General features: G+C 39.9%; 1 protein-coding gene across 1 annotated transcript in view; it reads right to left on the bottom strand.

The window, feature by feature from the left end:
• Nucleotides 1–15219, bottom strand: part of LOC117872446 (collagen alpha-6(VI) chain-like) — a 127471-nt gene that overhangs the window by 68605 nt on the left and 43647 nt on the right. The window contains exons 13-23 of the mRNA XM_034760901.1: nucleotides 13973–14118; nucleotides 13790–13882; nucleotides 11246–11299; nucleotides 8441–8512; nucleotides 7894–7920; nucleotides 4936–4980; nucleotides 4795–4848; nucleotides 4444–4506; nucleotides 2399–2464; nucleotides 1008–1061; nucleotides 5–40 (exon numbers count right to left, since the gene is read on the bottom strand). Coding sequence (XP_034616792.1) covers nucleotides 5–40; nucleotides 1008–1061; nucleotides 2399–2464; nucleotides 4444–4506; nucleotides 4795–4848; nucleotides 4936–4980; nucleotides 7894–7920; nucleotides 8441–8512; nucleotides 11246–11299; nucleotides 13790–13882; nucleotides 13973–14118 — 710 coding nt within the window. The remainder of the gene's footprint in view (nucleotides 1–4; nucleotides 41–1007; nucleotides 1062–2398; nucleotides 2465–4443; nucleotides 4507–4794; nucleotides 4849–4935; nucleotides 4981–7893; nucleotides 7921–8440; nucleotides 8513–11245; nucleotides 11300–13789; nucleotides 13883–13972; nucleotides 14119–15219) is intronic.

The following is a 15219-nucleotide window of genomic DNA, read 5'->3' as shown; positions in this document are numbered from 1 at the left end:
TGACCTTTAATCCCTGGGGGCCTTGCCGACCTCCTGCACCCTAAGAGGGAAAGACAAGTGCAATTTATCCAGAACTATGACCAGTAAATGAAAAATAATGGCCCTGGAGCCAAACATGGTACATTAATGGGGAGGAAATGGCTATTCCCAGACAAAATACCTTGGTCAAGGTGAAATTGAGGTTGAGTGTTCGTATCAGTAAATTAAGAGTAGAAACTTTACAAGAGTATTACATTTATCAAAATACAGTCATTAGAATGGTAGGAAATTCAGAAGGAAGGTATCTAAACTGCCTTCTCCAGGATGACTTTCCCATTCCCCATCCCCACTGCTAAGGTCAGCAGAAGGAGAGTCCTGGTTCCATGCATGTTAGGCAGTGGGGACTGTGTTACTCCCCTAAGTACTCTGCTCTCCCTAGCTTCCTTCATGACCATAGTGACACTGTTAAACATCATGGAGGCCTTTTGGGAGCTCACCCAAGTCCAGGATAGGAGGGACCAGTAAGCAGCCCATTCCTGAGCATTAGCAGGGCCATTGCCTTCATTTCCTTGGAGACGAAGGAGGTTCAGCAAATATCCCCTCAGCCTTAATAGGCTCCTCCGACTCCAATGAGTCAAAATAGGCTTGTCAGCACCCAGTGAGCTTATATAGGCTTGTGGGGGGAGTAAGAAGCTTACTAAGGCTTATGGGTTGGCGAGGAGGGATTAGGCTTGTCTTTGGTGACTTTCCCAAGTTTCTAAGGCTCATGGAGGGTCCAAGGTCCCCACTGAGCACAAGGCTCAAGGGTGGTCATAAATCAGAAATTCCTTGTATGATATATTTAAAATTTGGTAGAAAACAGTTATCTCCATCACAGACCGACCCTTCCAAACTTGAGGCCAATATACCTTTGGTGTAGATTTTTTGTGGGGATAAAAAAGTGGGGAGCAAAATTGGACTTATAAATGGGAACATCATTGCATCCTCAGCTATAGATCAGCTACTTCCATAAGGATAACTGCTCTTACATCAGTGCCCTCTGCACCCGACTCTCCTGGCACTCCATCTGTTCCTGGTTCTCCCTGCAAAACGAAAAGTCAGCCTTTTTTTAAAAGATATCAAGTACACGTGTTTCTTTTTATAGCCCTTCTTTGATATTTTTCCTGGAAAATGTTTTCTTCTAATTGCATTGTAATCATCCGAACCACAGCATGTGTTAGACCTAGTTCTGTGAGAAGTGTGTTTAATTAAAAGTATCTAGCCAGAAGGAACTGGTCTGCTTTTGGGTTCCAACCCTTCAACCATAACCATCTGAGATTAGATAAAGGCTTTTGTGGGATCTTTTTTCTGTCTCTGTCTTCCAAAGAAAGCAGATGGTGGGGATTCTGAGGAAAGATTAATCAGAAAGCAGTGACTTTTGTTGCCAGAAATTCATTAAAGTCCAGCTTTTCTCTGAAAAGCAATTATGCAAAAAGGGCAACTTCTTAAGGTCTGGGGCCTGATCCAAAACCCACTGAAGTTAACAGGGGGATTTCCATTGACTTTAATGGTATTTGGATTAGAACCTAGATATATTTTTACACAGTCAGTCAATCAGCTTCCTGTAGACAAAGGAGTTTTTGAGATGTGACCAGATTTCATATGGATATGCCTATACCCACTGTACTCTAACTTTGGTATTTGAGTAGAACGTAGATAAACCCTTCCTTACAACTTGGAAATCAAGAAACGAGGAAATATGGGCAGAGCTCCTTTGGTTATTTTATTTGTACTGCATCACTGCCGATCAGGATCAGCTCCACTGTACACACATATACTAAGTTTCAAGTTCCTGCCCCATCCACTTACAGCAAATCTAATTTAACCAGAAAGGATTCAGAAGACATTTTGTAAGCATGTATCCAAATCTGAAGAGACAGGTCAGAAAGGAGTTCAGTCTACTCTTAAGGAATAAATCATTTTTAGCAAGCTGACAAGGATGTTTTTGGTATTCAGAATGCTGGATTTATTTTTTTTCTAAGCAATGTGGTATTTCACTGATTAGAGGCCTATGAGAAATGAAGTTGGTGGTCTCAATCCACCCTGAGAAGTCTTCTGTAGAAATATATTCATGCTAAATCCAGGTAACAAATTACAAATGATCTTCCTTCTGGTCAAACTGCATTCGACATCCATCGGCAAGCACAAAAATATTACCAGCTGTAGGCACAGCGTGGCATTTCTATGGATTGATACAATAAGAAAAAAGGGGCACACCTCTCCAAAGCCTTACGTGCTGCAGACGCAGGTTATAAAGCAAAATATAAAATTAAATAGCAGCTCACCCCCAAAAACTGATAGAACTCAACCCTCTAAGAAACACACCGTTTTCCTCCCCACATAGCCCTGTTAGCCCTTAACAGTGCACAACTGTGTTTACCTGCTGCCCTGGCTTTCCTTTTTCACCCTCTGGACCAGAGACATTATTGTTAATTCCAGGATCCCCCTGAAAAAGTCAAGACGACGTTAACCATTTTTGGTAATTTCTTCTTTGCTAGTGTAGCTGCAAAGGCAGGATATGGAAATAGGAGCAGAGTAATAATAATAATAATAAAAAGGATGAATTCAGAAGATGGTGGTGGCAAGAGGCCTCTGCAGATGCAGTTCCACAATCAGAAACTAAGAGCTCTTTGCCCAAAGAGATGAAAAGAAAGTATCTGGATGGGCAATGAATTCAAGCTTGTAATTAAATGGTTGATTTGTCTGTTTAGGTATAATTACCCAGGGTCTATATAATAAGATTCCAGGATTGTCACTCTGTGTGTTACTCTGAAGCCTAAAATGCCTATTGAGTCAGTGGGAAGTGATGGAAATAGCTACATGCATGGCTGAGAGCTCTTTTTTGTTAAGAATATCACCATGTTCATTCATCACTGGGATTTATGGTCTGTTACAAATTGTGTGGTAAGTTCTCAGCCATTGTGCCTTTACAAACAACACCTGTGCAGTGTATAGCTACAGTAGCTCAGTGTCTATGACATGCCAAGAGTTCCAGACCATTGTGATATAAGAGGTAACTCAACCAATCTTACCATTTCCCTACAGCTAATTTGGATGCAACAGTTTCATTGGTTACCATATGGGAGACTGCTCAGATGGTGGATTAACTGGCCCAACAGCTAAACCCATGCAAAAGCAGGGGTTTACATGTGCTGGTAAGAACATAATCAGTGATCTTCAGCAAGATTTTATCCTGAAATGAATTGAATTATACATGGATATTGTCCTCTTTGAATACAATGCAGTTGGACTCAGGGAATGAAATCCTGACCCACTGAACTCATGACAATGGCTAAATTCTTATTTGCTTCAATGGGGCCAGGACACCTGATTGTTACTAGGACACCTGACAGTGTTAACTGAGCATTAGAAACCAGCAGGAGCCACATGATACCCTTTGCTATTTGGAGAAAAGGGCTGCAAAATGCACCTGAAAAGGTCCTTAACCAATGGTGTGGAGAGAGCAGAGCCTCCTCTGCATTCTAACTTCTGGTCCTCAGACGCTGCTGAAGCCCCGCCATAAGATTAGGGCTCTGCAGTTCATCACAAGGAGGGGTGGAGTCAAAAAGCAGCTGCTCTCTCCATCGTTGTCCATTTCCAACCAGACATCAGCCCCCAAGTTTCTTCTAATGGAATCAGCAGTAACTCCTCCAGATGGCTGCAAATCTTTTTAGAGGATGGGGTTCAGTTCAGCCAGCAGTAGGGACTGCATGCTAGAATGGTTCCAGAAGGGGCTGTGTTACCATGGATAAGGAAGCAGTGAGGCCTGTGCTGCTGCCCCTCTCTGGTATTATTAAGATGGGTATGTATCTTGGGACATCCATAGATTTCAGGTGCCAAACCTCCAGCCATTAATGAGAGACTCAAAATTCCCTTTCAGAGACAGGCAGGAAATAGTTTTCCCATCCAGCAAAAATCCCATCAGAGAGAGAAAGAGAGAGACCCTCCCTCCCTCCCTGGAATAGCCAGAAGTCCCTGCTCTGTCTGAGTTATAGCAAGGAACTAAACCTGCGTCTTCCGCATCCCAACTGAGTTCCCTAACCACAGGTCTGTTGGAAATTCTGGCATGGGGATTTCTCTCTTTGACCAGAAATTCCACCCTAGACCTGAGAAACTGATACATTTCCACAAAATGGTTCAGTTTTATCAAACTGGCATTTTCCAACCAGAAGCCATTTAATCATAAAAATTCCTGACCAGTTCTATTCCCGATTTCCTCGGCAGGGTAGTGCATGGTCCAGGATTATTAGGATGCCCTCAAACATTACAACAAAATTGACATTTGAGGCAACTTCATCACAAAATCTGGACATTATATGACAAACCTGGACTCAAAGATGAAGATTAAAAGCTCTATTGCTATTCACTTCACTGAAAGTCTTTTCAGTCTGTCAAAAGTTAAAAGATACCATAGACTTTACTTACATGGTTTCCTCTTAGACCAGGCTCTCCACGCTCACCCAGTTCTCCTCTAGGTCCTTTTCTACCCTTAAGTCATGAAGAAAGCACATACAATTAGAATACTGTATTAATGTCATCGTTAGAGCTTTAGGGCCAGATCCTCACTGCCATAAATTTGCATAACTCTATTAAGTCAATGGAGCTATGCTGATTTACACCAGCTGAGAATCTGGCTTTTACACTTTAAATATATCTACCCAGTTTATATCAAATAATTCGAGAATGTGCAGCTGTTAAGAGGTCACAGAGGTTGCAGATTTGGCAGTAAAGTCGGAAAGGTGACAGAAGCTTCCATCAGGGCTAAATACACTTTACCCGTCTTCCTGCGCTGCCTTTTTCTCCGGAAGATCCAGGAGATCCTTGTTTTCCCTAGAAAAATAAAAATACAAACAAATAATGTTCTTTCTTTCAGGTGAACCTCATTAATTTAATTCAGTACATGTGAATAAAGGTTACCTCTGCTCCATCAATCCCATCAATTCCATTTTCACCGTCTTCACCCTGTTGGTAGAAATAAAAATCCACATTAGCACACTAGTGAGCATTTTGGGGCGAGGAATCTGTCTTTCTATATGTACAGTAAAGCACCTAACATGCTTTTGAATACTTTCAAAAGTAAGAATAATAGTTATTAAAAATATGAACTTCAAGAATAAGAACTCTCTTTACTTTGCCATCAGTCATTTTTTCACATCTCCTTTACCACCGGCATCCTTAAAATCTCTCAGCTTCCAGGATATAATCAGTTTGCATTTGATCTAGCAGTTAGGTTCTCTTGTATTTTTGGTGCTCAATTGTTTTACTTATTTATAGTGTACTGGGTTCTTTTTAGGGCATTTTATATTGTGGTTGTTATACTTAACAGCTGGTAATAATTCATAGATTTATGGATTCAAAGGCCAGAAAGAACCTAGGCTGACCTCCTGTATAACACAGACTAGAAACTTCCCAAAAATAATTCCTAGAGCATCTCTCTTAGAAAAACATCGCTTTACTGGAAGTAGAAGTAACTATGTAAGAGTTTTGTAGACTTTGGGACAAATAAAGGCACAGAACCATTATTTTAATGGATTGTTTTAATAAAATTGTGCTTATTGGCATCAGGGTGGATTTTGATACTTTGACTCTAAACCAGCTTCACTCAAAACTGTGAATACCTCCATGTTGTGTTAAAGATGTCATTTATTCAAACATTCTTAGAGCCAATCTGATGGGTGCGTAATTAGTGTTGAGACACCTGCTTTTGATTACTCCTTTCCCAGGTAGCAAGAGCTAAGAGCTCTGAGAGGGTGACCTAGTGAGCTCCAGGGGAAAGCCAATGATTTCTCTGGTTAATCTAGAAAAAGGGTTAATGGGATCTGAAAGTAGTCCATTCACTTCATAACTGAAATTCTTCAACCAGGTTTTTGGGTTTTGTTTTGGTTTTTTTTTTTTTTTTTTTTTTTACAGAACTGGTAGGACTAATACATTACACCATCTACAGTCACCTTTTTGTATTGCAGCTGAGATCTTATCACTAAAAAAATCAGAAAAAATATCAGCCATTTCTGGAAGACAATGTCTTATAAAATAGCAACCCAAATCTCAGAAGCTTGTAATGTGAATTTGCTGTTCAAATGAAGAATATGACTTTTGAATGTAATTGTCCTGAAGATTTACAGCTACAAGACATTACTTTCAGTGAGGGAACTCCTGAAATGTTTTAGAATTGCCCAAATAGTTTTCTTTTAATTGAAAACTAAATGGTACTTGGAGTGCTCGTCTTTTCCTTTTGTTTACCCTTTACAAAAAGAAGGAATTTACTCTGATGCTCAGTTGGAATAAAGAAAGAGATGAAAAGGGACCATACATTGTTTTGTTACCTTGAGAATTGAAATGGGTAATACACAAATACCTTGCAAGTGACTTTAAGGGCCTCTTCTAAAGACCACTGAAGTCAATGGGACTCATAATCTGATAGCTTTAATATCTTCGTAAATGGTTGTTAGCTTGGTCTTGGCAGTAATTAACACTATATATTACATGCTTATGAGGCAAATTGCATTAGTTAGTGAAGGAGAAAAAAGTAGACTGTTCCAAATCTATTAGTTCACAAATCAGTGTTTACTGTATAAATATTCCACAACCACATCCTAAGAGATCACCACTTTTGTTTTTGCATTTTTTTTATTTTTCTTTCCCGTGTTAACAGATCTGAGCCGTGGTTTAAAGTACAGCTGTTTCTGAATAACTGTCTCTAAAAGGCTTGCATGAGACCAAAGTTCTGATTCTCTTGACCTTACTGAGTTACCAGTATTGAATCCTTTCTTTGGAGTGGAGAGTTTCATTTTTAAATAACTTAAGTGGACACAACGAGTAGAGTGACTGAAGCATGTGTTATGGCTGAGTTGAAGATGCACATCCCAGAAGACAATGTTAGCAATGAAAGATATATGCTCTCCAAATGAAGTTGCGTAATGGTAGCCAAAAAAGGTGAAGTAGTCTTTGTATATCAACAGTGTGGGCTTTGATTCAAGGACTGCACTAGTTTTTAGACTGCACTTTGTCTACGGAGCACACATTAAGGCTGACATTTTCCTAAGGCAATTAGGCACTCTACTATCATTGAATTTCAGTGTGATTTGGATATGTAACTCCACTAGGCTCTTCTGAAAATCCCACCTTAGATTTCAATCTATTTGAGCCAAAATGAGCAATGGTTTTTAAATCAATCATCAGGGCTGAATTGACCCTCCTTTTACTGTCATGGGTTTTAGATCTTTAGAAAAGGAGAGAGGTAAAGGAATTCAGGAAACAGACTTACCCACTCCTGGCACCTTTGCATTACCTCCTAGAACCAGCTAACCAGAGCTAGGGGAAGTTCTGGCAACCCTCTCTTGTGCCCCCAATAGTGTTACATTGGTAACTAGTATCAGAGGGGTAGCCATGTTAGTCTGGATCTGTAAAAAGCAACAAAGAGTCCTGTGGCACCTTATGGACTAACAGATGTATTGGAGCTTAAGCTTTCATGGGTGAATACCCACTTCATCACATGCGTCTGACGAAGTGGGTATTCACCCACGAAAGCTTATATTCCAATACCTCTATTAATCTATAAGGTGCCACAGGACTCTTTGTTGCTTTTTATTGGTAACTAGTGCTGACTTTTTCACTGTGAGCAATTTAGGTCAAATTTCTGCAGTCGTTCAGTTCAAATGAATCACATGTCCATTGTCTCTTAATAGTCTAGGAGCAGTTCCCAACCCAGCATACATTATATATCCACACAATGTTTTTAAACTCAATTTTTGATACCCTTTGCCTTGGTCTTTAGCTAGCTTTCATACTTTCATCCTACCTCATGAAGTAAAGATGACAGGACTGTGTATAACCAAGAGCGGTTTTGCTGGAAGAAACTATAGAAAGAACACATACCCGGCTTCCTCGATAGCCTCTTGCTCCCTGAAATTAAAAATAAGTTGTGTTAAAATTTAAACTATACCAAAAAGCAGCAGAAGTGTTTTCTAGAGCTGGTGCAGGAGCAAGAAGCAGCTTGCTGAATTGATCACAGGCAGATGCCAATGAGGGATCGAGTTTCAGAATCTACACCATGAAAGCTCCTTGGTGCTCCAGGGCAGATTGACATTTCTGTTCCTGTCCTAGCAATCAGGTTGGTTCAACTTTAACTCCTCACGAGGGCTCTGTAGCAGCTCCGCAGGTGGGAAATTCATTGGAGAACTGCTGAATCAGCAGACTCTCCAACCACCATTGCAATGCTCTTGTCCTGGCCAGAGCCACTAAGAATAGATACAAGCCCAGCACACCCAGAAGCTAGAGGGTTACTCTGGTATTCTGAAAACAGGGCATAGCCGTCCACAAGTCCTTAAAGAATGCACAGAAGGGAATTCTTCTAGGTGCAAAATAGATATATGGAAAGTAAAAATAAAAGGGGGGAGGGGTAAAGAATGCTTCTAACACTTGCCTTAGGACCTCTAATGCCTGGGCATCCTCCTTCTCCTTGAGTTCCATTGAAGCCCATTCGACCTCTCTCCCCCTACAAAGCAAGGCAGAGTGTTAAAATTCATGCATTAAAAATTGGTCACTGGTTATTTAAAAATCTACAGTTAAAGCAAGCCAGGGTTCTTTAACTATCACCATCCACTGCATTAGGGACCTGACTAGGGCCCACTGAAGTGAATGGGAAGCCAAAGGGCTTTGAGTCAGTCCCTGCGAAGTTTGGGCTGTATCACTGTTCTAAGCATTTACTGTCATGTTATGTTTTGTCCCCACACCACCACACAGAAAAAACTTCCTGACTCTGAAATCTTGATATTGGAAGATTGATTCTTTTTATAACTTGTCCTGAACTGAATACCCCTTTCCTCTCATATGGACATCTAATCCTGGAAGGATTATTCTACGGGTCTCTTAGGGATGACATGTAGACTGAAAAGACACAGATATTTTGATTGCAGTGTTGTTGTAGCCGTGTTGGGCCCAGGATATTAGAGAGACTAGGTGAGTGAGATAATATCTTGTATTGGACCAACTTCTGTTGGTGAAAGAGACAAGCTTTTAAGCTTACACAGAGCTCTTCTTCAGGTCTGGGAAAGAAACTCAGAGTGTCACAACTAAATACAAGGTGGAAGAATCTTTAGCAACAATCTTGTCTGAGCGATCACATCTGCAATCTTTGAAAAAAATGGAGACAACTTTAGGAGCATCCAGGAGCAGCCGCCAAAGACAGTAGCAAAATCTTCCACCAAGACTCTTTAGAATATTGTATTAATAAAAAATCAAATTCAGGGTGAGAGAGAGAGAGATCATTTTGGGTCTGATTGTGAGAGACAGTTGCAAAGACATATAAGGGAGGAGGAAGGCACAAGGAGCCTTGTACCTCTTGTGCAATCCCTGGACCCTCTTCTCTACCAGTGTAATTACTCCAGATTTACACTAATGCAAATGGGATCAGAATCTGGTTCCAAGTATAAAATAGTGATATACTGGCACAACACTATATAAAAGTGTGTTGTAGAAAGATTTCTGGGCCTAAACTTAGATTGGATCAGGTAGGCCTATATTTTGGCTTGGGCCTGAACATTAGTCAAGTCAACAGAAAGAGAGAGGGTTTTTGAAGAAAAGGGGCTTTTTGAAGGCAGGGTGAAGGAAAAGTACAGAAGAGGAACTACCTGTAATCACAAGGCTGGTGATTCATAACTGCCCACTGTTAGTTTTTAGGGAAGCATGTAACCACAAAGGGCAAACTAAGAATAACAGGAAAGCTTATTGTGCTATATTCCCTTTTAAGGATATTGTATTTCAAACATGGCAATAATGTTGATAAGAAAGTATGTATTACTAATTGTGGTTTTATCCTATATAAGCTCTCGTATGTTATCTGTCAGGTGGGTGTTCGGCTGCCTTAGCTGACTCCCCCATGCATGCATGTTTAATTGATCAATAAAGGAGCCTCAGGCTGTCTGATCCAAAATCAACCGTGTGGTCTATTTTCCACAACAAGTGCAAGGGCAATAATGCAGCTGCATTCTGGGCCTTACGCATAGCCCCGTGTCCTATTTGACACATTACACCTAAATTTTGAGCTGGGTATCATGGAATAATAAAGCAGGGAGCCTGTAGTTATGTGGTACTGCCCTTCAAGTTCTCCCCTCCTCAATGCACCACCCACCTCAGTCCAATACAGTATAATCAGCACAGTATACCTTGTGTTCGTTATTTTATTACATTCAATTGTTTTGGCTTCCTCAAATTCTCAGTGTGCTGCAGATTTTTATATTGAAGTCAGGAAAAGCTGGAGGGCTTAGCAGCTAATAGGGGAAAGTGAGGGCATGGGAGTTGCTTTTAGGTTATAGCATCCACAAGACAATGAGGAATCGATGGATCTCCTTTTTCTCTCCCCCTTCTGGGCAGGGATGGAGGTGACCTGAAATTTGGGAAAGTTGATTTCTTCCATCTATCTGCTGCTTAAGGTGAGTCATGGCCTCTGGGTTTGGAGGGCACAGCAACAGAGAGTGCTTTCTCCACAGTCCCAGTTCGGAGGCATTCTCTTTCACTGCCGGCTCCACCCGGGCTGTCTTCTGGCCAGCCCCAGACAGCATCTCCAGTGGCAAGATCAAGCTAGCCAAGCACACGCCGAGAGCAGAAATTACTCCAATGGGGCTTGCATGCTTCTATATAGTTATCTCAGAATGGGTTTTTGGTGTGCAGCCTTCCTGCCATCAATAAAAGTCTTTATGTCCAAGTGACAGGGCTGCAACACTATAAAACTAGTTCTGTGTTTATACTGGTAAAGAAATTAATTTTTGTTGGCCTTCTCTGGGTGATGTCTCAACAGAATTTATGATTTTAAAAGGTTGGGGGGGAAGAACATTTCTAGCCTTGTGTGTGTTATGCTGAAGTCTACAGCAGTAATAAATAACTCATTGCAAAGCCATTGGTAAATGCACCAAAAATAATAATCTTATGCTGCTATACTTATGATTGGCTTTTCTTATGATATGCTGGCTTATGCTGAGAGGGAAAGGATGGGCTTGTGTGAGAGGCACATGAGTGTAAATCAGGAGATCTGAGTTCTACTCCGAGTTCCACAACAGCCACCCTGTGATGTTGGCAAATCATTTGGTGCTACATTCACCAAAAACTACGTGCAGTAGAAGTCGTAGGCAATCCCCTTTCTGTGTACAAGCAGTGGTGGTACATTTTCCAAGGTCTGTGGGGGGTTCCCAACATCCCCCTTAAAATGAAGGCAGGCAAAATGTTTACTTACAATTCCACCTTCCTCACCAGGATGGCCAGGAGATCCCCGGAAGCCTACACCTCCCTGAAAGAAACAAATGAATAAGATAAAACTGTCTCAGATTTCCTTTTCCTCAACAGAGTTCTCCTTTAATGGCTGCAGAACTCTGCATGTGCAGATAGAAAACATACCTTTCAAACCAGAGTCAATTATAAAGGGGAGAAAAAAAGCTGCATCTTGGACATTTCCACTACTAAAAGTCATTTAAACTTGAGAAATAATAATTAGAACAGTGTTCAGTATACAGTTTCAGGATAAGCCTTTGGTGTGTTTTCTGGTTGTCACCAGAGAGGTCAATGGTAGGTTTCATTTTATTCAATATCTTCATTAATCATCTGGAATAGGAAATAATAAGCATGCTAACAAAGTTCACAGAGGGTACTATACTGTAAGGAGTTAAATACTATTGAGAACAGAGAAATAATATATTACAAAGAGACCTAGAGATATTAAAGATATATGCAAAGACTCAATTTATATTTGATTTGGAATGATGAAAAACTCATCGTCTCTTGGGAAAAATAACCCAAAATGCAAACATTCAGTGTGCAGGAGAAGCCTGGAAAACCAAAATGCTGAAAAAGAACTAGGAATGGCAGTGGACAGGCAATTAGTCATGAATTCTCAATATAATACGGCACCAAAGTTTGCTTGAATGATTGTCGTCTGCAGTTTCAAAGGCTACATGTCACAGGACAAGGAATGTCTACACAGGCCTGCTGAAACTGTGTCTTGCTTATTGCTTTTATCATCTGGGCACCATATTGCTAGAAAGAAATTGACAAAATAGAGGGATTCATAGAAGAGCAGCAAAAATAAGCAAGGAGCTGACAGGAGTGATTTATGAGGAAAAATAAGAACTGCGTATATACATATTGCCTAAGTGAGGACTAAGAGGGGATATGATAAGTGAACAGATATCTGAAGAGGGTGTTTAAATTTTCTGTGACTATTAAAAATAACCCGAGAAACTGTCTTTCCGAAACCCTGGCTGTTTGCCATAAAAGAGTGGTTTTTACACCTGTCTTTCCTTTCCTTCCTACAAAGTCTACACTGTCAAGATGATGACTTCTTTATAGGAAATAGTTAATTAAGCCTCTTTGGATGGCAAATTATCCACGAACAGGCTAATTTTGTCTGCTATTGGAAATTGTTTGACCATTATACAGGAGCATGTTCCAACCTATGGGTTATTTACAAGTTATTTGCTTCAACTATTCATTATTTGTGAAGTCAGACAATTCACTCTAATCACATGATAAAGTTTCGCCTTCCTGAGTGGATGACAATTTTTTATAAACAGCAAAAGGGAAAACAAATCCAGATCAAACAGATTGACCAGTGCACAGATTTGCACAAAAGTCTTTGGTTTCTAAGAATATACTTGTAACTAAAAGAATGATGCTATGAATGTTAGCCTAGAATGAAAGAAAAGGGTTGTGAATGTCAAAGATAATTCATGGCCCTTGTTTGAATCAATGTTTGCAAATACTTCCCCCTCCCTCCTCTCCAGTCCATATTCATTCAGCAATAGTGTATTATAATCAATTTTTTGTCTCTCTTCTAAGTGAGACATATTTTTCACTCTGCGTTTTATTAAAGAAGCAGATAGAATGGAGAGGGCCAGATCCTTCCATGCTCTGTGACCAGAAAAAGAAAGGAGGTCAGAGCTGAAATATCTGGAACTTAATCTCTGGGCCTCAGTTTACTCATATGTAAAATGTTTAGAACAACAATATAGGAGTGTTACAAAGCAAAGCTTAATTTATTTATTTAATTAATAACAAGTCTCAAATAAATGGCACTATAGCAACTCAAAGTATTATTATTAAATATTATACAAGAAAAATGGCTACGGTTTGTTTTATAAACCAGCATCTGTGTGGGGTGGCTGGCATGCTCCATGTTATAGCACCATTTCAAGTGGGAAAACTTCAACCAATAGAGCCCCCCATAACCCGATCTGATGGATTTCAGGAAAGTATCCGAGAAAGCAACGTGAGTAACAAGATTGTTTTAAACAGGAAGTTTTGGAAGGACAGTACGATGCCAGGTGTGGCAACTCCTGCACATGGATGCAGAGGTGGGATGAGAAAGAAGAACGAGAAAGCACAAGAGAGGGGTTATGTTGGTGGCTAATGGGAAGGCAGCTAGCATTCAAATTGCTAATACAGCAGCAGTAAGCTACCAAAGGCAATTAGCCATAATTGTCATGGTCAAGTGAGGAAGGGACAGGGTTATTTCCGATTACTGAATTGGCCAAAGGAATGTGTCCAATGGCCATTAGTGTCAAAAGTCACCAAGGCCACCTGTTTTTCTGTGTGTTTTACTGGTCTATAATTGTTTAAGAAAAACTTATACTAGAATAAAATTTACACTAGAGAAATGATCAAGCTTTTGTTTCCTGTTGTACTGGCAAGATTTGCAGGTGTTTTATGTGTGTAGCACTGAACTACTTTAAAAAAAGACTGGCAAAACAAAATAACTAACCAGTAGACACTTTTGTACACTTACCTTCCTCCCAGGAGGTCCAGTTACACCACGAAAACCATGTTCGCCAACACACTTAGCAAGAACATTGCAGCATTTTCTTTCAGCAACCATGTCCTGCAAAACAATTCGTGATATACTAGCTTATCTATCAGATTGTCAAAATGTGATGGGTTTTGTCTTTGTTCATGTCACAAAGGGACTTACAAGGTCTTTCTGTAAGATGTTTGGAAGTTCTGGAAATCCAATGCTCAGAGGTTGCTTGTATCCAAATCCTCTGCCAAACTCTATTTCCTGAAGTTCATTCAAATCCTGCATATTTTCCAGGCCAACCATTAAAAGCGCATCAAGGCCTTTAAAAAGAAATATGTTAAAACTGTTATTTATCTGATCTGCTTTAATAATTAGAATAATGACCGTAAATGATTTGGTTTTTGAAGTGACCCATAAATAGAGCTGGTCAGGAATTTTTCAATTAATCTGTTTTGTCAAAAAAATGTGGATTCGTCAAAACCGAAACCATTTGCAGAACAGGGTTGGGTTCGACAAATTTACCGACTCAAAAAAATGTCGAGGAAAGGATTTTGAAAATGTCAGTTTCATTTTGATATTTTCAAAACGAAAAGTGCTGCTTTTCCTGTTCATAATGACTTTTTGTTTCAAAATTTGAGCTAACTGGAGATTAAAAAAGAAAGAAGGTCGAAACCAAAATGAAACTTTTCAAAAGGTTTCATCTGACCTGCAATGAAAAATGTCAACTTTTCAGTTGGTGAATATTTTCAAGATCAGACAGCTACTTTCTGGAGTAAAATTCCTTCCAAAGTTATGTTGCCTCCTGAAATGCAGTGTCTTAGGCAGCCATCTATTTACTCTGTGCTTACATTTACTCCTTGCTATTACAGCAAGGTGAGAGATCATCATACAGTCTCTGTTCTTAGACTTAGAAAGGAAAATAGAGGAATCTGGAACTTTAAATCACACTAAAAGTGGCAGAAACAAAAACAGTCAGTCCTCTTGGTTTAATAAAAAGATTACTGTTAGGATATAGATATTCAGGCCTGTCTGTAAAGGCCTATACTTTAAGAATTTAGGTATATGTTTATCATTTAGCTACTTATAGAGGTATAAAAGAAAGAATCCGTATAAGTGCCTTCTCTCACTGTGACAGTCTGAGGCCCTGTTCTTAGGCCAATACCTTTGGCTAAGAGGCAGCCATAAACTGGGAAGCGTGTGGTCACATCCTCACATTCCAAACTAGCCATATTGAAATAAGGCGATCTGGGGCTGTTAGGAAGGTGATCTGATCTATCACCTCCAGAGAAAGGGAAAAGCCTAGCAGATGTAAAAGGAAATTTAGTTTCATAGTTTTCTGTCTGGTAAGAACTCACTTATCAATAGACACAGCTGGGAAACCCTAATGTCTGTATAGATGTAGTTGTAAAATCCTCACTTCT

Source organism: Trachemys scripta, chromosome 2, assembly GCF_013100865.1.
Source record: "Trachemys scripta elegans isolate TJP31775 chromosome 2, CAS_Tse_1.0, whole genome shotgun sequence".
NCBI lineage: Eukaryota > Metazoa > Chordata > Testudines > Emydidae > Trachemys > Trachemys scripta.
Note: the sequence above shows the minus strand (reverse complement) of the source record. Positions and strands in the feature narration are given on the sequence as shown.